At 38.8% G+C, this 23,470-nt stretch overlaps 2 protein-coding genes across 2 annotated transcripts in view; both read left to right on the forward strand.

Moving 5' to 3' along the window:
- Nucleotides 1–19,309, forward strand: part of gpsm1b (G protein signaling modulator 1b) — a 30,826-nt gene extending 11,517 nt beyond the window's left edge. The window contains exons 3-14 of the mRNA XM_046066725.1: nucleotides 1,521–1,656; nucleotides 2,110–2,252; nucleotides 4,321–4,444; nucleotides 7,056–7,171; nucleotides 7,491–7,646; nucleotides 7,828–7,936; nucleotides 8,052–8,166; nucleotides 10,070–10,140; nucleotides 10,252–10,422; nucleotides 16,695–16,857; nucleotides 16,967–17,172; nucleotides 17,302–19,309. Coding sequence (XP_045922681.1) covers nucleotides 1,521–1,656; nucleotides 2,110–2,252; nucleotides 4,321–4,444; nucleotides 7,056–7,171; nucleotides 7,491–7,646; nucleotides 7,828–7,936; nucleotides 8,052–8,166; nucleotides 10,070–10,140; nucleotides 10,252–10,422; nucleotides 16,695–16,857; nucleotides 16,967–17,172; nucleotides 17,302–17,502 — 1,711 coding nt within the window. The 3' untranslated portion in view covers nucleotides 17,503–19,309. The remainder of the gene's footprint in view (nucleotides 1–1,520; nucleotides 1,657–2,109; nucleotides 2,253–4,320; nucleotides 4,445–7,055; nucleotides 7,172–7,490; nucleotides 7,647–7,827; nucleotides 7,937–8,051; nucleotides 8,167–10,069; nucleotides 10,141–10,251; nucleotides 10,423–16,694; nucleotides 16,858–16,966; nucleotides 17,173–17,301) is intronic.
- Nucleotides 19,310–19,984: 675 nt separating this feature from the next.
- Nucleotides 19,985–23,470, forward strand: part of ak1 (adenylate kinase 1) — a 7,110-nt gene continuing 3,624 nt past the window's right edge. The window contains exon 1 of the mRNA XM_046066759.1: nucleotides 19,985–20,072. The gene's annotated coding sequence lies outside the window, so the exon portion shown is untranslated. The remainder of the gene's footprint in view (nucleotides 20,073–23,470) is intronic.

Below are 23,470 nucleotides of genomic sequence, written 5' to 3' on the forward strand. Positions count from 1 at the left end.
TACCGCTGTTGGTGCAATGTGCAGCTCCATCAGCTAAGAGACTCAATGATGTGCTGTTCAGCAAACATGTGTTAAGTTTTGCCCCTTTTCGTTAACATGCTGTGAGCTGGGTTTGATCAATCAATCTCTGGATCCGGAGCAAGAGCAAGACCTAAACCACCAGACTACTCATACACTATGAAGGGAAGGCTTTCAAGTTTCTTTGTCAATCATGTGTCAGGCTCAGAAAAAAATGCCTCCTAAGCACCAATAGAAGGCATGCTTATAAACATATTTTCTGTGATGTCTACTCCACTGTTGAAGAATAAAATGAACAGCCAACGAATTATGCTGTGAAAGACTTAATTTCATGTAAACAATGATTGCATTTAGAAAGACTAACAACATAGAATTTTGAAAGTAGTGATGTGCGATACCACTTAATTCCTATCCGATCCAATACCAAGTAATACCCAGGCTGGTATTGCCGATACCGAAACCAATACTTTTTACATATTTTATTTCTAGTTTAGTGTGACCTCCCTCTCCCGTTTCTGTATTTATGAGAGAAATAAGGTGTAGGCTGTAGCCTTACCAATTCAAAATAATAGCTGCATAACGACAACACATCAAACTACTGTCATATTCTTTAATTATAATGAAAATATCCTGCTCAGAACTGCCACTACATAACATCATCCTATTATTTTGACTTAATCTCAGATGTTTAGGGAAGTTTGCAGTGTTGCCAAAGTATTTCAGTGTCTTTGCACACACATCACACACAGCGTCATTATTACCTTCACAGCTAAAATACAGCCAGACGTGACTGCTTTTACAGTCAGCCATAGTCAGTATTCAATCGCGGGAAATTTAAAGGGCTGCAGCGGCTCACTTCAAAGAAGCTCCGTCACAGAGCCGTAGCGCAAGCATGACTTTGGCGGAAGGGAAAGTAGTTCCTATCAACCGAGTAGTTAGACCATCCTGGCGACAGTAAGATACTTATGATGAAACAGACACTCACTCTAAATTACTTAGTTTAGATATCCATTCTTTTAAATGAGTATCGATCCTAGATCTGAAATATCGATACTTTAGGATCAATCCACACATCACTATTTGAAAGTAACCACTGCAAGTCAGTAAGTACTCCACCTTTTGTTAGCATCAAGTTCAAACAACAAGCTGTGTAAATTCACAAGATTTGAAACAAATCAATGTCTGGCGCATGAAGTGGTACTTTGAGGACTGTCTCTTTACCACTACACTATTGGATCTCACGGCCTTTTAAAGTATTGTTAATTGGTAAAGTACATTTGCCTTAAAAATTAAGCTTTTCAGCAGTCATTTGAAAGTTGCAGAGCGCCCTCTGGTGGTCAAACTATGCAACACTTATGACATGAAGGAAGAATCCGACTGTTTCTTTTTTATAAACGCCAATGCAGATTTATCTGCAAGTAGCTAATATTGGCTGTTAATATCTGCAAAATGATAAATCGGTCGGTCTCTAATATCAACTGTGTGTTTCCTTACTTTCCCAGAACAATAGGAGACAGAATTGGAGAAGGAAAGGCCAGTGGCAACCTTGGTAACACATTGAAAGTGTTGGGGCGCTTTGATGAGGCTGTTGTGTGCTGTCAACGACATCTGGATATTTCTCAAGAACAGGGTGACAAGGTAACAAGCAATTTTTTTTATAGGATCTCCGTAAACGTCCTCATAAAGCTACAATACACTGAGATGTTTTCCGCCCGTATTGTTTATTTACTACTTCTACCACATAAATCCTGTCCTACAGAATCATTGTTAAATATTGAGACATTTTAAATGTAAATACTGTGTTTTCATACCTTCAGTTTATTTCTAAGCATCTTGAAAAATGTTGCACAAATGAAATGTATCATTATTACAAAATATTTTAAATCCTTGAGCATATTACTGTAGGCATATGTGGATGTCCAGATTCACAGTGAATATAATCTGTAAAAAAAGTTTAAAAAATATATATTTAAAAAAAAACTTTGTAATTGATCTACACACATACTGTACCTTAATATCTGCAGATCTCTCTACATCCTTTGTCACTGTTTTTACTCTCTTTTTCTGTGCCTCTTTATTGTCTGTTTGTAGGTTGGTGAGGCCAGAGCACTGTATAACATAGGGAATGTGTTTCATGCGAAGGGCAAACAGCAGTTATGGGGCTGCACCCAGGAACCAGGAGACCTTCCTCCTGATGTCAGAGACACACTGCAAAGGGCTACTGGCTTTTATGAGTATGTATTGTGGAGTAATGAACACATAATGTAGATGGATGTACACAACATAAAATCCACATCACAGTGGTAGTGCCAAGAGAGTTAAACTGCATTTTGTGGTGTCAAAATGGATTTATGCGAAAAAACCTCTTCAATATTGATACATTCAGAATATTTTGTTTTAGCATCTCGTTGAAATTGGCATCACTATAACCGTTGTTGACCCTTTAGCTATTCTTTAATACATCGGTGCTTGTGTGGCACATCTGGAATTCTAACAGGAACTAAAAGACGGTACACAGATTTTGTTGTCAAGAAGCAGTCCAGACCTGATATGGCTCTATGTGTGTTGTCTCTCATATACAGAATAACGTTTACTTGAATTTGCCTATTCATTATTCTATTTATTCTCATAACCTGCTCTCCCTAAATCTTAAAAGCAACCCATAGTATGTTGCCACTGTCATACTTTACAACTGAGATGCTGTGAGATTTGAGGATATCTCTGATAGGCCTTCTGGCAAAATCCAGGCTCATGTTTGCCTCTCTGTTAAAAGTGGTTCCTTCAGGCCAACCCGTCCCATGTGAAATACTACACTGACTATTGTTATACTTTTGACAAGCTCTTCCCTCATAGCTCTAGAGCTCCACAGTTTTGTCAGATTTGTTCTTGGGTTGCTCAGTTTGGTGGGACAACAACCTTTTGTAAATAATAAGGAATATTAAACATGTATTTTATCTCCATGCCACATTTCTTTTGGAAATAAGAGCAAAAATTATATTACACTTTGTTTTTGTGGTGTGTGTGTGTGTGTGTGTGTGTGTGTGTGTGTGTGTGTGTGTGTAGATCAGTGTTCAGATGTAATCAATTTTGAATTAACACTTAAGTGCAGCAAAATACAGATAAACAGTGGCGGCGTTAATTTCTGATTTTGCGCTACAAAACAGCTCCATAAATGTGAAGCAGGCTGGAGCTGGAAAATCGCATTCACATCCAGTGTTGCCTGGATAAATAAAACATTATTAACCCATAGTAATAGCTCATCTTACAGGGCAATTATCTAGGCCCTAGCCATTTTTTTAACAATGGAGCAGTTAACATCAAATTTAGATACTGTCAAAGGTGAAACAGGATTCATACAAGAATACAAGGTACATATTAAAGGCTCAGTTTGTCATTTTTACAGTAAGTTTGTTGTGTGTTTCAAAACTGTCTATTGTACACTGATTCGAGGTATCAAGTATCACGATAGTTTATTTTGAGTTATACAAAACAAGATTGCATAACAAAATGAAAGCTTGTAATGTGACACATAGAACATAACATAACAGATAAATAAATGTATTATAGAATATGGTAACATAAAATAAATGAAATCAAACAATATGTAAAGTTATTTCTATACAAATATACCTACATGTATACACCCAGGAAATAATTGTGTGTAGTGCATTATTTAAATTTGCGTCTGGGAGAGTGTAAATAACAGGAAGATAGTGATGATAATATGGTTTTCATCTTCACATAGAAAGTTCTTCATTTGGGAAACGGTGTCCATAGACTTTGAGTGCATTTGAGCATCAAGCATCATTGATGTAAACACAGAGTCCGCCTGTCGCTGTTGATGGAGCAGGTTTCTGTAACGATGTGGGCAGTCTCTACGAGTCCCATTTCGTCCAGGCCAGACATTAGCCAGGAGCAGCCTTAAGTCCCTGCTGGGCTAGCATGGCTCCTATCCCGGCTCTGTTTCCTCTCCTCTGGTGCCTGGTTTGGTGGATCTGGCTGGGTGAATCGTCTCAAGGTCCACTGCTCATTAAACCAAAACCCAGCTTCCTTTTCTGATGATTGATATTTCTGTCATAGTTAAATACGTGTTTCAGCAATAAATCCAGAAATAAAAGACCAGATGAAAAACAAAAATGTAGCGGAGTTTGAAGGATCTACTGGTCACAGCATCTGCTTGTGCAGAGCCCTTTAAGTCAGTTCCAACAGACATTGTTCAATGATCTTACACCAGTAAATAACTATCAATTTACTTTATCATTTACATACTGCTACTAAAATGGTGTGTACTTACCTCTGTAGGATGAACTTATGTTTGGTCAAAGAACTTGGAGACCGAGCTGCTCAGGGGAGGGCCTATGGGAACCTGGGCAACACCCACTATTTGCTCGGAAACTTTGTCGAAGCTATCAAGTTCCACCGTCAGGTAAGACACTCAAAATGTTTACTAGCGTCATATTACATTTTACCCTCTGTTTCTGGTAGTATTGCTCATTTTCTTAAAACTTGAAACACAAATATGAAAGCTCACACACAAAACTCCACAAGTCTCTTGCAAAAGCAAACACCACAATGTTATGTCTTCTCAAAATGAAATTTTGTCTTCAAATGAGACGCACGCACACACACACGCACACGCACACGCACCATCAAATTAAGACATTTCTAAGAACCAACTGAACACTAATGTGTCCAATGGAAAACGCTACGATGAACAGAAAACACAAGTGTTACAATGCATATTGTACGGACAGTATCCTTTTGTAAACTGTTATGTTTTCATACTCATTTGTCTCAGCAAACACAGTTGGATTTGTAAAGTGTTCTACATACAGAACGAACAATAGAATGTACTGTTCTGCATATACTGGAAAGAAAAAGAGGAACACATATGGGGATTATGGTCATAGACCTTCCATCTCTAGGAAGTAAACTAATTACAGTTCCCAATCTCTTGCATACATAAAACATACGTTCTGTTTATTGTACTGTGGTCCACTTGCAATTCTGCACTACAGTAATAATTGAGTACTGTAATGAGAGTAGATTTCTTACCTTTTCTCATTTTATCTGGACGACGGATGCTACGGTGAATGTGCTTCAGTTTGGTTGCACTCTCTGCCCACCTCTTACTCTTACTTTACTTGCCTCTCTCTCCCACTGCATGTTGGCACCTAATGCTCCAAAACAGAAGAGCTCAGTATTGCTAAAGCTCTGATTGCCTATTGAACTAATGCACAACATGTCTTTGCTCATGTGAGTCAGAGGATAGCATGAAATTTAAGCTTAGCAATTTGAATTTCCTTGTGTTCCATGTGAACACAATAGATTTTACTTAAGATTGTGCCAAATGTAAAGAATTATGTGTAGTGTTTTGAAAAATATGAGTGTAAAGCAGGAAATTTGCTTGTGTTTAAGCAGAATTAGTTTAGGGGCTTGGTACATGAATTACAGGTTGAAGTCACTGTGTCTAAAGTACCAGTGTTAAGTGTAAACAACAGAGAAAATATGTACTGCTTATAGTGCATAGATAAGAGATATAGGCTTTATTTTTGTCCTAGAATAAAACAGTGACGTTGCGTCGCCAGACCAACAGCCTGACTCTGCTCCTGACACAAGGTCATCCACCTTGCAGATATTCAGTAACTTTGTGCCTCGTCATGGTATTGCACTGGAATGCACTTGATGTTTTGGAAATGCAAAATAACAGTGTTTTGTTTTCATCTCTCCTTATTTAGATCAGGTCTCACAAATGTGAACATAAACCTTTTCTGTTTTTATGTAGCCTACAGTATGTTTAGTTTGCCTTGTCCAAGCCATTAACATGCATGTGAAGATGCGGTTTGGGGCGTTTTGGTGGCTTGTGCACAGTGCCACAGTGCTAAGACATTTGCTGGGTGTCATTGTTGTCCTGTTCAGCCTCTTGCATCTGCTGAAGCTTAGTACGTCACTGAAACACTGGAAAGGATTTGACCGATTTTGGCATTGATTCTAACCTCCCCACCTTGAGTTAATGGGCTTGACGACACTGGTCATCGATTGTAGCTTAGACTGCCTTCATACCATTTGCTGTCATGGCTTAAGGAAACATCATCAGCATTGTTTCTCTGCAATGTCAGGTTCATGGCTGCAATAATTTCTGCAAACCACTGTGATACTGTGCCGTGTCTGTTTTGGATGCTTTGAAACTTTGAATGTTTTTTCGGCACAATCGGAAAGTAGAGTCAAAAGCTTCATGAGGCTCTGTCCACCTATCACTAGCTGTGATGACTTGCGCTTTTAGATTAGAGGCTCAGTCAGACTACACTGCCATTTGCTTCTTGTTCAGCAAGATTGTACCTAGTTTGCCTTGTACAGATTTTAGTCTGACCAAAATTTGACATGCAAAATAGCAAGACTTGCCAATGCACAGCCAGTTTGAGAGTGATGGGGGAACCTGACCACTCATTCAAAAAGTTTGTACTTTTGTGATTGCATTGTATCTGTTTTTGTATAATTACAGTCCAGTCTGATTTTTGTAAGTAAATATCACTTTAGTGAGTTTTTCTGTGGATCACCAACTCATGCTGAACAAACATGCAGTGTGCAGAGACTGATGGCCTGTCATAGGAATAAAAAAAGAGGAAATTGGTTTCTTGGTGAATTACTGGCAAGCATTGCTTCAGGCTCTCTGCCCCCATGTTTCCTGTCACTCTCCATTGTCACCCTTGTAAACCACTTGTTTCGCCATAGAAGAGGCCGGTCTCACTGCTGTTTCCCATTACAGATCTTTGAGAGGGAATCAGATGAGCTTATTTGATGCAACACTGCTACAGCAGAACATCTTTTCATGGAATCATGTTCCCAACAGAGTTTACAATTTGAGCTTGTGTAATTGCCTCTGCTTTTACACTGAGTAAAGAAAAAGAAAAGCCAAGTAAGGTCAAATTACATGAGAAGTTAACATTTGATGCCATATAGCTGCTAAAATTAAAAGGTAGATTCAAAATATTGTGTTATTTTTGTTTGACTTGACCTTTCTGCTCGGTCTTTCACAGCGATTATCTATAGCCAAAGAATTTGGGGACAAAGCAGCAGAACGGCGAGCCTACAGTAACCTTGGCAATGCCCTAATATTCCTGGGCCAGTTCAACACAGCCACGGAGTACTACAGGTGAGGAAAGAGGGGAGTCTGACATCTAGTGGAGTGAAGGTGAAGTGACCCAATTTCTGCAAGAGTGAAAAAGTGACAAATACAAATTATGTAGTACAAATTGAATATGAAAAAAAAACAACAGTTCTCATGATGCAGTAGAGTAGAATTAAAATACGAAAAAAAGTACTGTAAGACTATTTTTTTCCTTTTCTCTTTCACCCCCCAAACTGTTATTCATCTGTCAACTCACTCACCTTTCTTTCTTTCTTCCTTTGTTACCCTCTACATCTTCAGTGTTTCCTTCCCTAACCGTATACCTTTGTTTCTTTTTCTGTAGGAAAACCTTGCAGCTGTCCAGGCAGCTGAGGGACCAGGTGATGGAGGCTCAGGCCTGCTACAGCCTTGGAAACACCTACACTCTTTTGCAGCAGTATGAGAGGGCCATAGACTACCACCTGAAACACCTGTACATAGCCCAGGAACTCACTGACAGGTGAAATAAGCACGAGCGATATAATAATAATAATAATAATAATCCTTATTTGTAGAGCACTTTTCAAAAACAAGTTACAAAGTGCTTTAACAAGTGTAATGTGTATCTAATGCATATAGACAAATGTCCATGAGCTCAGGAATAGATTTTAAAATTTTTCTGTATGTTCTTGCGTATTTAGAGTTGGTGAGGGCCGTGCCTGCTGGAGTCTGGGAAATGCATACGTGTCTTTAGGGAACCACAAACAAGCTCTCCATTATGCCCGAAAGCACCTGGACATCTCTAAAGAAGTGAGACATTTTTTACAAACACTAAAAGAATGTACCTTTTTGTAAATTTAGGGCTTCCTGCATTCAACCTGGCTCTGTTTTTCTCTTTATTTCTGCCTCTTCATTTCTTCTTCAGATTGGAGACAGAAATGGGGAACTGACAGCCAGAATGAATGTTGAGCAGCTGATGGATGCTCTGGGGGTCAATGAAAGCGACCTTTCACCCTCTAGTTCAGAGTTTGAGATGCAAGGTGATACCTTTAAGTTCTTTCTACCTTTTTATATGAGCTAGAATGTGTCAATTTGTGGACTTAATAGATGTAGGTGTAATGTCAGAAAGTTTGTCAGATCTCAGAGGTCTTGTTAGGCACTAGTAAAGCATTTGAGGTACTGGTGTGCAAGAATATTGATATGTTTCAGCCCTTAATTGACTGTATGTTTGTCATAGACTCTATTTAATGTTGGTGATGGAATGACACTGGAAACCTTGTATTATTAGTATGTCATTAAAACATTACATTGTCAGTGATCACACTAATTATAGTTGTGGAGATAATGAGACAGGCAATGTCAGTTTAATTTACACATATTAGTCTAAATGTGACAGAGCTGTTGTCTTTGTCCTTTAGGATTACTGACGAGCTTTTTAACTCGAATTAACTGAATATCTATTAAATCTATTTATGAGGTTTATCAGTTATCATTTAAAACCAATGTGAGCATTAGCTTAGAATTTCACTTTGGAAATATACAGGATACTAAAGGACAATGTCCATGTAAAGTAAAAATTATGTTTGTACCTAACAGTTGAAGCTGATGTCAAAGGTCCACTGATTTTAGGCTTACTATAAATTTAATTCCTGTATGATTCTCTTTTATGATTTATTCAGCTGTAGATATTGAATGTAGAATGTTAAAATGCATTACAACCATAGGTTTGGTACAACAAACAAACAAAATAATCTTATGGTGGAATGAAATAGTGACTCAATTGGCCCAGCTGCAGACGCCGTTGTCTTCTCCACTAGTGTTTTACATGCCCTTATGTAACCTGATTTCTTTAATGTGTAAGCACATCTCTCCGTTTCTTTAGCCATGGCAAGGGAAAGGGTGCGGCAGATGAAAAAGCTAAACTCCGTGTGTGTGCTTGTATTTGTTTGGGTGTGTGCTTGCATGTGAATGTACAACAGAGACGTGTCTGTTCGCTCTCTGCAAACTGCGGTTAGGGGAAGCTGTCTTGGAGCTGTGCTTAACCTCCCATCTCACAGAAATGGGAATAAAAAATAGTCACTACCAATCTCTAGGAAATGGCTTATACCAGGAGTTTTAAATGTAGACTGCGCGGTTTAGTAAATTTATCTGTCACCTTTAAACTGCAGATAACAGACTTTAAATTCTACTTTAAAATTGTCTTTAGATTCTTCGCTTTTAACTTCAATGTTTGACAAAAATAACATGTGGGCTTGAGTAAGCTAGCTGGAATACTGTATGTGTACACAGGGTGGCCATCTAAATGTAATACTAACTTAAGGTGAGACAAACATAACACCGACACTGTCTGTCGGTGTTATGTCTGAACTGAGGCTAAATGTGAGAGAAAGCAAAGGGTGTGTAAATATTTGGGGTAAAATGAAGATTTCTTGTGTTTACCCCCAGTCTAGCGGAGATGGTTTGTTTCTAAAGCTGAAAGTCTGTTTTTAACATAATCCTCAGGTATTAAAATTGAATATTATTATAGATTCACCTCAACTCACATTATTGGGAGAATCTGAAACATATAAAATGAAGTGTGGAGAAGCTGCACAAACTGTCTGGACAAGCACCCTGGCATTTGTGTGTTTGCTTTCATGAACCCTCCTCCGGGCAGAAACTCACACCCATGTCCTAGATTTCCCTCTCTGGTGCAGAGCTGGCAAACAGACTCTTATTCAGATTGTTTGCCTGGTTGTCTGCCTAAACCTCATATCCACACTGAACATCATGGGACCAATGCTGACATGACAAGCTGCTGCAGGGAAAATACAGAGAGCTCATTGCATGCTTTGAACTGACTAAACCATTTAAGAGATTCTACAGTTGTGAGATGTTTTGTTTTAATGATATGTAATAAGTTGTGTAGTAATGTTTATTTACTTATTTATTTGTTTTCTGTAGGAGCAAGACCTAAATTCACCAAGAGAAACAGCATGGACAGTGTAGAACTGTGGAAGTACTCTTCAGATAAGGTTATTTCTCTTACTCGCACATTAGTGCGACACTTCACAGAGAAATGTGCCCACACACCTCTCACCGAAGAGTTATTAATCCCTCTCCAACAATATGTTCTGTTACTGCAGAATGGCGAGAACCAAGACTTGGAAGGTATACCCAGGAGATCCAGGAGTCAGCTGTCGCAGCCAGGTAAAAGAAAAGGCTATCCTGACAGTCAGTCGTCAGATGAAAGGCCATGGTTGGACTCTCCTGTAGATGCTGATGACATCACTGTGCAAGTCCCGCCTCCAGTGCCTGTGAGTAGCTGTAGCTTTATTGTGTTATTAGCTTCTTACTCTGACCCAGTTATGCTCCTAATGTGGGGCAAGGTATAAGCGTACCTCTGGACAGATCCAGGTGGGCTTTTTCCCCCGTTCCCCGTTAAGCTAAGCTAACAAGCTGGTGTCGGTAGCTTCATATTTACCAATCAGATGAGAGAGTGGTATCAGTCTTCTCATGTAACACTCAACAAGAAAGTGTATTTCCCAAAATGTTAATCAATTCCTTTAAAGATCCTTGTAAAAATCTACTTTTTGGCTTATCATTTTTGACACTTCAGTCCCCTAAAGTATATTAGCCTATTCTGACTGATTATGAAATGAACAGTCTTGCACCCTCTGACACTACACATTGATGCAACACATTGTCCAGTTTACAGTTGTTATTGCTGACAACAGAAAAAAATCCCGCTGAAGCTCTTAATTCTTTGCCTCATTTCATGCCTCATAGGTTTAATCAGCCCACCAAAATGTGTAATATCAGTCACTAGTTCACATCAGCTGTAAATCTAAGATATGCCCACCTTATAATTCAATCACTGAGAGCCCACCTGAGAAAATATGGGTGTAATTTGTCTCATAGAAAGCATCAAGGGGACCTGAAATGATGACTGCTGAATTCACTTAACTGCTTTGTCCATTCTTGTCTGTTCACCTCCCGTCCAAAATGTCCTCAGGGCTTCTGCTTTTGCAAGAAATTAGAGAGATTAAATTTGGATCATTTCCCTTAATTTCCCATGAGGATATACAGTATGAAGTAAGAAATCAGATACAGTGTAAAGGTGTCTTCTCATTAAATGCCAACAGTGCTCCATTTGCTGTGAACTAGATTCTTAATGAATATGCCGTTTTGCAGCTGTTCTATCCCTAAAATTACGTGTCCCCACAGCACCTAAACATTTCTTGTTTCTGTGACAACGCTAATTGTAGGAATCAGCAAGCTGACATGCCAGAAAAAAAGTGGAAATTGCTGGGCTGCGTGCTGATTGTTCATCACAAGGGATTAGAAATAGCATCCAGAGCTAAATGCTGGTAGTCCTGTTGACACTGAAGCATAAACTTTTTCAAATCATGTAAAACGAGTTCTGTGTCTGTGAACTTGGGCCACTCTTTCCTAAAGCTAGAAATCAGAGAGAAAGCCATCTTGTGTTGTCATTAGGATGTATCGTCAGGGGCAATTAGAAAATAACTATTGCACCAACATCAAATGATTAATTCAGTTATTAGAATGACGTTCATGTTTTAGCATTGTTATCTGTTATGAACCAGTTGACATCATGTTTGGGTGCAACAACCTACAAACATATTGGTCAACAACAATGTCAATGCAATGCAAAGCTATTCAGTCTGCTTTAGATAATATAGATTGACTGTATAAAAACTCTGTAAAAATTTGATTAGTGTTTCCCAAAGCCCAAGATGACATCTTAAAACGCCTTGTTCTGTCCACAACCCAAAGGTATCATGTGTGTCATAAGGCGCTTTTACACTGCCTTATTTTCCTTGAGTATAACACCAATATGCCAGCTCTCTGCACTGTAATATCAAAATAGTTGCAGATAAATTTAATAGTTGACAACTAATCCATTAATCATTGCAGCTCTAGTTGGTTGATTAGTTTTGAGCTTTAGGGACAGTGGTTTGAAATTGACTGTTAACTAAGCTACGTCTCCCTTAGTTATGTTGCTATGCTAACAGTGGCAGATATAACACTGATAATTCATAGTCATTTTTGAAACAAAGTATTCCTGATATCCGAGAGAGGTTGATGAAAGCAAGCCTCTCATTTGTAGACAGTGTATATTAGCCTATGCTGAAAAGGTTATCCCATATAGTTTAATCATTTGGGATTGATATATTATGACTGATTATGAAATGAACAGTCTTGCACCCTCTGACACTACACATTGATGCACTCATAACACATTGGACTACCACATCCAGTTTTCAGTTGCTGTCAGAAAAAAATCCCGCTGAAGCTCTTAATTCTTTGCCTCATTTCATGCCTTAGAGGTTTAAGCAGCCCACCAAAATGTGTAATATCAGTCACTAGTTCACATCAGATGTAAATCTAAGATATGCCCACCTTATAATTCAATCACTGAGAGCCCACTTGAGAAAATATGGGTGTAATTTGCCTCATAGAAAGCATCAAGGGGACCTGAAATGCTGACTGCTGAATTCAGTCATTTTTGAAACAAAGTATTCCTGATATCTGACAGAGGTAGACAAAAGCAAGCTTCTCATTTGTAGATGGTGGTAGATTTTCGTCGACTAACTGTTGCTACCAGATTTTAGTAGCTTCAACTAGCTAGCTCATTAAGGCAACTTTAGCTCTCCCTCTGACTTTTTAATTTCTCCTGCTGGCTCTTTTTAAAAATGAGAACATCTTAAATTTATGTCCGCTGTATGTCTGTCTGCGTGTAGCACCTTAACACCAAAGCAAATTCCTTGCATGTGTAAAACACTACTTGGCAATAAAGCTCCTTCTGATTCTAATTAAATATGGATGGCTACATACAGTACATAATGTGCTAAAAAACTGAGGTTAAAGAGAATAGGTCTGAATTCTCAAAGCTGATGATCCACGTAGAAAATAAAGAAACAGCATTGCTCTTGTATTGCTGAGTAGAGCTAGTTAGTCTTAGTATTTTAAGTATAATAAGCTGTTCAGGGAACGAGCTGGTTAACAGCCAGTCAATTTTATTTTATTTTTTTACATTTTCTTAAGATTTTTCATTATTCTTCATCTGTAATTATTATGTCTATATACGTAAAGTGTATATATTTGTCGAGCATATGAAGTTAGAAAGTACAATGGTGATCTAGGAATCTAGAAAGAACTGTCTTTTATTCTCCCCTCTTTCACACTTTCATTTCCCTGCTTCTGTCACTCTTTTCTTTCTTTCTCTTCATCATCACGTGTTCCTCTCTCTCTTGTTCTGTCCCTTTGGCCGACTTGATTAATTTGACAATACAGAGAGGGAAGTGAGGAGATCCACAAAGAGACCAGGGGCATGAGGACAGAGGACAGAAACTGCTATAAGTCGCAGCTGATTGTTGTGCAAAGAGCAAATAAATAACAGTCACAAAGAAGATCTGGATGTGCACGAATAGTATGTTATACAGTTTTGTCATGTGAGTTTTTGAAGAACTAAGTGCTGACATTGGTGGTTCTTGTCATTGGAGGGTAGTTGAGCTCTGCTGGCTGCCACTGTTGGCATTCAGTTTACTTATGTCTGTACCCCTGCAACCATCTTTCCACCCCCCTTCCTCCCCTCCTCTCCAAGCTCTCGCTCTCTGCTGATAATGTGACCTTGATCACAGAACTGCTACCCTCCCCACAGGGTCAACCCCCCCTGCTTCTCATAATGAGTTGTTTTCCCACAGTGGGTGAACGGGACAGAAATGGCCTGCAGGACGGCCGTAGAGAGTAAGAAAGAGATGGACAGAGAAAGAGAGAGAGACAGGAAGAAAAAGAAAGGGAGATGAGAGCGGAGGAGGAGGGAGTTGATGGAAGAGATTCAAAGAAGGCTGGAATAGAGGGATACAAGAGGAAATTAGAGGGAGGGAGTCGAGTACAGCAGGGGAGTAAAAAGAGAGAGAGTGATGATAAGTGTGGGTGAAAGAAGGGGAGAAGGAGGTGTGAGCCAGGCGCGTGGACAGAGCAAGAGGGAAAGAGAGCTCCGAGAGAAATGGGAGAGAAAGTGGGATAGATAGAGGACAAAGAAGAAGTGCTGCTGGTAAGATGTTTCATTTATGTTGCACAGCTTGAATAACAACATGGTGGTTATTTAACTTCCTTTTCCTATTAGATTTTTTATACGTGATGTCTGTGCAGTTTTTGTGCTTTTACTGTATGTATGTGGAATTTTAGTGGAGTTGATGCAGTGTGTAAGTGAAGAACTTTTTTATGATGAATAGTAGAAGTTTTGTTTTGTCTAAAAGATTAGATTTCCAATACAAATGTTGATGGAAAAAAAAAAAAGGATTCTTAGAAAAGAGCTGAGTGAAATCAGGTGCCTGCTGACGCTGACCTACTTCACATAAGGCAAAGTGATTTCAACTTCACCCACTAGTTGGTGTTAAAGGTGTCATATCTTATTCTGGCTCGGCTGTAAATCGGAATACTTTTAATTGTGACTGGCGCATTGCTATTAGGGGACGATTGTTAAGGCTAAAGGCTAAATCTGTGATGCTTCTGTTTATCTCCCATTAACCTGCTTTGGAATATTTTCTTGATGTTGATGCATCACAAACTGCTTTTGCAAAGTAGTGAATGTTCATTTTTACAAAGTGTGAGATGTCTTAAGTCCTAATCCATTGTTAGTTTAATTAATTAATGTTTAGCTCAGTTTAATGCTGGAAGACTCATAATTTGTTACAAAACAATATGCCACTGTTATTTTGCTGTGAACTGACCTGTATATTGTTATATTGTTGTTGAATTTTGAAAGAGTTTAAGAAATTACAACTTTAATTCCTGTATGCGTTTTTTGTCTTTTATGTCAATTCTGCATAGTATATTATAGTAAATTTTAAAAGTAAACATCAGTTATTAATACTTAAACAATCTGCCCTTTTCTATCACTTTCAACATAGGTAACTTTTAATTTTTAACCAGTTGAAAATTAATTTTAAGATTTTATTTGTTCATTTAAGAGTTTTGGTACACCACTCTTGATTTTCCCAGTTTCAAAGCTTGAAGGAAAAAGGTGATCAGGAACCTGTTCCTAGAGGCAGTTTAAATTATTTATCTGGCAGTTCTTGTTCCCGATTTTTTACTCTGCAGGGTTATTTGAGAGGAGGTACAATTACACCTATTATAGTACTTGTACGTGTAGTACTGTTTTTGCTTTTATCTTAGTAGTTTGCTGGCTGTTGTATATATTCTCAGATAACGTCTTTGTGTTTTATATATTTTATTGCTCATGTCTAGTAGAAGGGTTTTCATTCAGAACTTTAACATTACAGTTTGATTGCTAGAACATTTCAGTAGCACTGGTCAAACATTATAAATTCCACATCTGCTTTGCTGGCTCAGTGTATCTGTAACTAAAACATTTTACATGTATATAGTATCCACTTCAATTGCAAAGCTTAAACACGGTTAGCTGTCAGAGGCTGACTAGCAGTTAAGATGCAACACATAAATAGCATTTAGTCAATCAGTGTTTGAATCATTGATCGGCTGATCATGATTAGAGCTATATGCTTATTTCAAGCTCTGCCAACTGAATCTGAAACCAAGGACAGTTGGTGTTTAACAGTTCCACTGCTCACATATTTTAACATTTAGACCAATGAAAACTTTTCACTTTTGCCTTATTAGGTCAAGAAAATAAATACTGAAAAACAGTACTTCCTCCACAGCTATGGCAGCTACAGACATATCTGTTATTTCCTTATGATCTTACAGGGTGCCACTATGTGGGCCGTTTTACTTAAATACATGGGTTGTTTATTTTTACATGACATTTATGATATTGAACCACCTTCAGGATCTAGGCCAAGGAAGTCTCACCAGGAAGGCCATCCCTTGTGAGTTAATCTGATTATTTTTCATCTTGAAAATCCTCATCCTCATTCAACTCACCCTGGCAGTGGGGTCGAGTTTAATTATTTCACCTTTTTTGAATGTTAGGAACAGTTAGGAACATAATCAGGTGGTCCAGTAAATACGGAGTGGACCACATTCTCTTTTGTGAATTTAAAAGGATAGTAAATGATTGTAATCTGGTTTTCCTACATAGCACTGGCTCTGTAAATGGAAAACAAAGAAAATGGTGTGGACCTTGCCACACAACATTGTTCCCGCTACTCAGCCACAGGTGGCGTTAATGTTCATGCACAGGAGTCATGGGGGGAGGGAGGCAGTGGAAGAGAGTTCTATACACTGGCGTGATGTGAAGAAAGCGAGATGGCTGAGAAACAGCCAAAGCGAAAAATGTCTGAAGAATATTAACAGAGAAGAAAGTCTCATCTTTTCAGAATGAGCAGTGACATAAAAGTCTCAGTGAGAAAATGCATTGAGGAATGGAGGCAAGTGGAACTGAGAATTATTCTCATAATATCCATATTGTTAGTGGAGAATAATTGACCACCTAAATATATTAGGAAATCTTGATTCCATTAAAAGTAAATAAACAATTGACAGGATTTCAAAGGATAAGCGTGTCAGTCTTTGTCTATTTGTGCTGAATAATGGTGTTTTACTAACTTTTTTTTTTTTGTTTTGTTTTTTCTTGCAGAAGCTGGGCCGTGACCCCTCTGATGAAGACTGCTTCTTTGACCTCCTCAGCAAGTTCCAGAGCAGCCGCATGGATGACCAGCGCTGCCATCTTGATGAGCCACAGAATGGAGACAATGGAGAAGGTGCTGCGAACTCCGTGCCTTCCCTGAACGAGATTATAGGTTGGTTGTGAACAGTTTTTGGCATACCTGTTTAGTTCAGGACACCTGAGGTCCTCTTAAGAGCAACAAATGCATTTGCACTCACTGGGCTCTTCTCTATTACTTCTAGATCCTGCGTTTACCACTTCCCCCCAGACTGAGGAGCTGTTTGATTTGATTGCTAGCTCTCAGAGCCGCCGTCTTGATGACCAGCGGGTTAATGTTGGTAACCTTCCAGGCCTGAGGATCACCCATAACAATCTAGGACACCTGGTGGGTGAAGGAGATCATCAAGAACCCAGTGATGATTTCTTCAACATGCTTATCAAGTGCCAGGTAAGGCCACAATTCACATGATTAGATTTTTAATATTAGTCGTATAGACTTTGGAGATTGTGGTATAGGGCATAGAAGAAGTTGGCAAGATAATTCTGTTTAATTAATCTTATCATCTTCTGACTGTAGTCCTCTAGGATTGATGATCAGCGGTGCTCCCCACCAGAAGCAGGCCCCCATGCCCCCACAGTGCCTGATGAGGACTTCTTCAGTCTAATCCAGAGGGTGCAGGCCAAGCGTATGGACGAGCAGCGGGTCGAGCTGCCCGAAGACGACCAGGACGGCCCTCTGTCCCCCGATCCAGAGCCACCGGATGGTTTTTCCAGCTAGGACTTGGTGAATAACGCTGCACAACTCCATGTCAAAGAAAATAAAAGCGAAAGATATGATGAGCCAACATTTTAAAGGCAGCACTGAAGGGTGAACTAACAAGATTTTTAATAACAAGACAAATTCCATGTGCAATAGGTGGTGCCCTGTCAAATGTTGCTCGATGTATTATGCTCTAAATGTGTGTAAATATAACAAGCAGAATTTATGTGAGGAAGAAGACAATAAGTTTGGGGAAACATGATAACATGAAATATGTACTCATCTAATGCCTTAATCAGCATTTTATTTTCAGACTTAAGATTGTATCCCCTGGTGTGAGATGCGTTTTGTAGAAGCACATGATGGGCATACAGTGTAATATGGACGATTAATGTGGACACCTAAAGCACGAGTTAGATAGAAACAGAGTTGATAAAAAGATCAGAGAAATGACAGATTTGACATGATTGATAATGCTTACCAACTGTCTTTATCAAACCAGTTGAATTTCCGCCAAAATACATCATTTCAGTTATGCTCTGATCAATGCTGCTTTTGTCATTACATTTTTGTTTTTCCCACCGCTCATAGAAACTGGTGTTATTTGTGCAGTATTATGGATGGTCATCCAGTGTTAAACTAACATCCATCCACTGATTGATAACCACACTTAATTTTTTTTCTGACATGGACAAATATGATTCTTTTAAATTAACAGACTGAGTGAAATAAGATTTCTACATATGTTATTTATGTACATTTCTAAAAAAATCAGACAGTATTCAGTAACCGAGTTTACTGAGCAAATTATACAAAATTGCTGCTTATTTTATAGATTCAAATTAGATCTGTGTGATAATTCAAGCTCCAATTAATGTTTCTGCTTAGCTTTTAAAGTAATACTATCTGCTGCTCATAATGGTCTCAACATCTGATAACAGATGACTGCTTACTGCCATTATTTTTATTATTATTTAACATGGAAATAGAAACTGACGGAGAGAATGGAGGTATCAAATGTTGAAGAATCTAATACCACGACCGTACCAATTCTAGGTTGTGCTGCTAGTGTGCTGCCTCCCTGTGGTCAAAACCTTTTATCACCACATCTTATTATTGGAAGTACAGAGTGCAGTCTATTGGGGATAAAATGCATTCCCTAGTCTTGAATATTTGTTGGATAACATTGTAATGATTACCAAACAGTACAAGTATGACAATCTACTTTCCTCTGGTGTCTGAAACAGTTCTGCCAACTTGCAGCATAAATGTGGAGAGTTTTGCAAATGATTTCGTCAAGATCATTTAATTCAGTGTATTTTCAAAATCAGGTAGAGCTCAGTGTACGTTGCTGTCAATTTGTTGCTATGGAAGTTCCAAAATCAGCAAGAGTGGTACAAACAGCAGAAAGGACATTTTAATTGGCTAAGAGTTTGAAACATTTTGCTACACAAAGCATCTGTATAAAGGTACTGTACAATTTGTCCTCACCTATGGGCTTGCTTTTTATTCTGAAGTAGTGCATACCTCATTTTTGTACCTCAAAGCATATGAACCTTAGATGTATTTTGGACTAGGATGGATCATGTACCAAGTTCATGGTGGTTCTGTTTGATTCATCTATCTTTGATAAACAACACATTGGGAGCTAAAGCTATTAATATTTTCATTTATTGTTTTTTTGTGAATTAACATTTTTAGAAAGTACCTGACACGCTTCTGTTTGTCTCTGCCATAATTTGTACATATAAATATATTTTGTATTTATGTTCCATTTGAGGACATGAATATGTCCCCTTGTGCTTTTAATAAAATGTTTCAGGTGTTTCTTTTGTGGGGCTATTTAGTTTTGGCTAAATAATGAATAGGGTAGCTTTTGTAAAGTTTGCATACACCAGTTCCTCTTTTTAAGCTTAGGGAAATGACACGAGTAACAATATAGCACAGAAATGTTCACACATTCAGTAAATTAGTTCTAGACCTTCTGAGAACAACACAGTTAATGGATTGCATTTCCCAAGCTCTAATCTTTGTGGACTCACAAAACCTAGATTCATTAGGAATGTAAATAATTTATTAAAACACCAAGATACTTATTCAGCTTCTGTTTGTCATTGACAAATGAGGCGCTTTACAAAAACATATCTCAGTTATAATAATAATTGTTGAATTCCAGTTTTATCAATATCATTGATGACAAACATTCTTATTATGAGTATAACACCTTCACGCATGTCATGACATAATATTTACAGTTTCTTATGTTCTTCTGTAAAATAGAAAGCTGCAGTGACAAAGTCACGTGCAGCCTGTCACACATTCTGCCACAGCCCCCCGTACCTCTCTCCCTGCCTCTAATTTCACCCCTGCCCATCATCCTTTCTCCCTCCCTTACACTCCTTGTCTGTTATTCCTCCCTCTTACCCAGAATGCAACGCAGGCTGAGCAGGCTCAGCTGAGCTATAAAAAGGCATAGTATGGGGGAGGGAGGGCTGCCGTGCAGCAGGAACTGTGCAGACACACACATTCAGGGAACCAGGGACGGCAGCCCCTTGCACTGGGATCTAGAGCCACAGCGCGAAAGAGAGGTCAGTACAGAGGACAAAGGCTCCATAGAGGAAGAGCAAGCATGAAAGGACAGGGACTGGGTCTAACTTTGTGAGGGGAACTGACGAATAGAGAGATGTCAAAGAGAATGAGAGTGGGCAGGGCTGTTTGATGGAATGGAGAGTGTAATGGTAAACTGTCATCTGGTTTCTCGAGACACTTTGGTCTGTCAAACTGTTTTAAATGGTTGACACTGTCAGGCATTTCTGCATAGTGTCAAAGGCATGCAGCATTCTGTTTCATGCACAGTGATGGCACTCAATGGATGTCATAATTGTTTTGCTAAAAAAAAAAAAAGCATCACCATAATTAATACTTATTTTGTCCTCCAGACGTTTGCTCTGACATTTCATTGCAGAGGGTTTGCCTTCACTCTGTAACATGTTAACATTGTCCTCCACCTACATCAATTAAAGGGCATTTTCATACAAGCTGTTCGAGCCTTTAAATTCCACTGCCATGCTTCTCACCCCATACTGGTCATTAACAGCTGATTAGGGGTGAGTACTATTGATTCTTGTGAGTAGATGGTGCACATTAAAGTGAACCAACGCTCACAGTTAGGAACACAAACATGTTCCAACAACAGCCACAGCTAACATGGAAATTATCTTGCTCCATCCTGGAATATCTCCCACTGCCCTGACGTCAAAGGGTCCCCTGTTCTCCCTTAAAGGGACAGTATGCTTCTTTAATTTGCAGAGTGCCATAGTAACCAGCAGCGCACAAAGAGAATGCACTAATAGGTCATGTGCTCAGGACTTTGCTTTCACTCCTGTTGCTTCTAATGGCAGCCTGTGAAGACCTCATCCGCATGTGCTTTTTGAGACTGGTTGACACGCTATCCCTGAACAGCTGCGGACTGACTGAGTCTTTTTTTAGCATGACTGAATGTTAAAAAACAGTAATAAGACATGAGGGCGGGCCAGGCGAGATGGACTAACATTGGGGTGGGGGTTGTGGTGAGTCAATTATCTATATTTCAATTCAAGGTCTGAATTACAAAACTTTAACATGAGTCTGTATATCACTGTTAATGCATATTCTGCATTAACAGTGCATTCAGTTGCATGGTATTACATTATTTATGTAGTTGAACCAGCATTTTAAGGGAAACAACATGGATCCAAATCCTAGTCCTAACATTCACAGGGCTTTGTCCACATATGATGAAGTCTAGTTCAAACATCTTGCCACATGTGATACAGACTCTGTTGCGAAATGTATTAGTTCAGTCACACTGCAGCAAAGCCACGTAATACCTCACTGCATAGCAGGTTTCTGTTCCTTAATTCCATGCAGTATTGAGTGCAATTCCCACACTGAGAGCCATGTAAGGTTGTTTGCACCATATTATAACCAGAACACGTCTGACATGCCAAAGAAGCAGGGGACCCAGATGACGGCACCATAATAGGCCAGAGAGGGATTCCCAAACAGGCTCTGTGCTGACTCAGATGCCAGCCTCCAAGTGACATTTACACAGACCACAGACTGAATGGCCACTGACATCAAACTGGACACCTGAGGAGCAGCAGCAACAGTGTTGCGTGTGAGAATCAGTGAACAAGCTGATAGCATTTTGCAGCTTTGGTGTATACTCTGCTGAAATATATCTTTATGATGGACCAGGAAATACGTGTTGGGTCTAGAAATATAAAAATCATTTGGACCATGTAGAAAATAGTATAATTATATAGTTTTTTCCTCTCTGCTGAAGTGTAGTTACAGTAAACAACTCAGAACACCTTTCTAATACCTTACATTCCTCAGAGCTTATTTATCAATCTGGCACTATACTGACACACCTGTTTGAATAGCAGGCATGTACCAGACACATTGTCACAAGGTCAAATTCAAGTCTTCTATTTGTTTCTCTTGAATTGGGGCTAAGACAAATATTTAGGGTATAGGATTACCCATCAAGACTAAAAAAAAATAAAATCCTCACAGAGAGACACATTTATTCTTTGTTGTTGCTTTTTATTGTCTGTGTAAATCAAATTTCAGCAATTATATTCAAAATATTCATTACTGCAACTATAAAGACACAGTGTACAGCGTGCTATTTTCTCCCTGGTGCCAAGACACTTAAGTTAAGTTTGGACCTCACCACGTAACATAAGGAATCAGCCCTTTGCCCTTTATCACAAATCTGGTTTCACAAAACTCAGACCAGCAACTTCTCGGGTTACTTGATGGCCGTAGTGCGCACCTGTGTACGATGTAAGTGACTGGGTGACAAGCAGTGTATGTCACTATAACGTAGTAGTTGATAAATGTATATCATCCATATCCTGCACACGGACGTGACATTGTGGCATTCTGAATCCAAATTCATTCCTAACATCAGGAGCTGTATTGAATATATCAAATTTAAAGCTTATTTAAAGTCAGTTCTTTCAAACACACCCATTTTCAACCGGAGGCACATTTCACAGCAAGCAACGGCCTGAAGGTATCTGTTTACATATGCCAGTATACTAGTGACTCCCTCGATCTTCTCTCTTCTGTCGCTTAACTGTAAGTAAGCATAAAGAGGAAACTGTGCGGTTGTTGTCTTCTTTAGATATATTCTGTACTCACAATACAGAACTAATAGGCATTTCCTGTCTCAGTGAACTGTTGAGGGACTAAATGTGAACTGGCAGCATTAAATAACCCTGCTTGTTATAATCAGAAGCTTCTACTGTCTGCTCTACTGTAACAGAGTTAATTGCTGTTGAAGGGTGCAACCAAACACCATTAAATGTAACACTAACATTTTGTGAGAAAACATTCTGTGAAAGCTATTTAGTATTGCCATGATTTATGCAAGTGTGGCTAAATCATAAAAACATTAAAAACGTATTGCTCCATATTTACATTAGATGATTAAGATTAAATGTTCAGATTACTCAACTTTGAATACATGTTAAGAGAGGTGCATTATGTGAACACAGACGATAGCAATTCTTTTACAGTTTTCCTGTACAGCTACAGTGGGGGAAATAAGTATTTGACCCCTTGCTGATTTTGCAGGTTTGCCCACTTACAAAGAATGCAACGATCTATAATTTTAATCATATGTACATTCTAACAGTGAAAGACAGAATCCCAAAGAAAATTCCAGAAAATCACATCATATGAATTTATAAAAATTGATAACCATCTGATGAGGAAAAACAAGTATTTGACCCCCTGGACAAACAGCATGTTAATATTTTGTAGAAAAGCCATTATTGGCCAGCACAGATGTCAAACGGTTTTTATAGTTGGTGACAAGGTTTGTGCACATTTCGGCAGGGATGTTGGCCCACTCCTCCCTGCAGACAGCCTCCAAATCATTCAGGTTCCGAGGTTGTCGCCTGTCAACTCTAATTTTAAGCTCCCTCCAAAG

Source organism: Micropterus dolomieu, linkage group LG13, assembly GCF_021292245.1.
Source record: "Micropterus dolomieu isolate WLL.071019.BEF.003 ecotype Adirondacks linkage group LG13, ASM2129224v1, whole genome shotgun sequence".
Taxonomy (NCBI): domain Eukaryota; kingdom Metazoa; phylum Chordata; class Actinopteri; order Centrarchiformes; family Centrarchidae; genus Micropterus; species Micropterus dolomieu.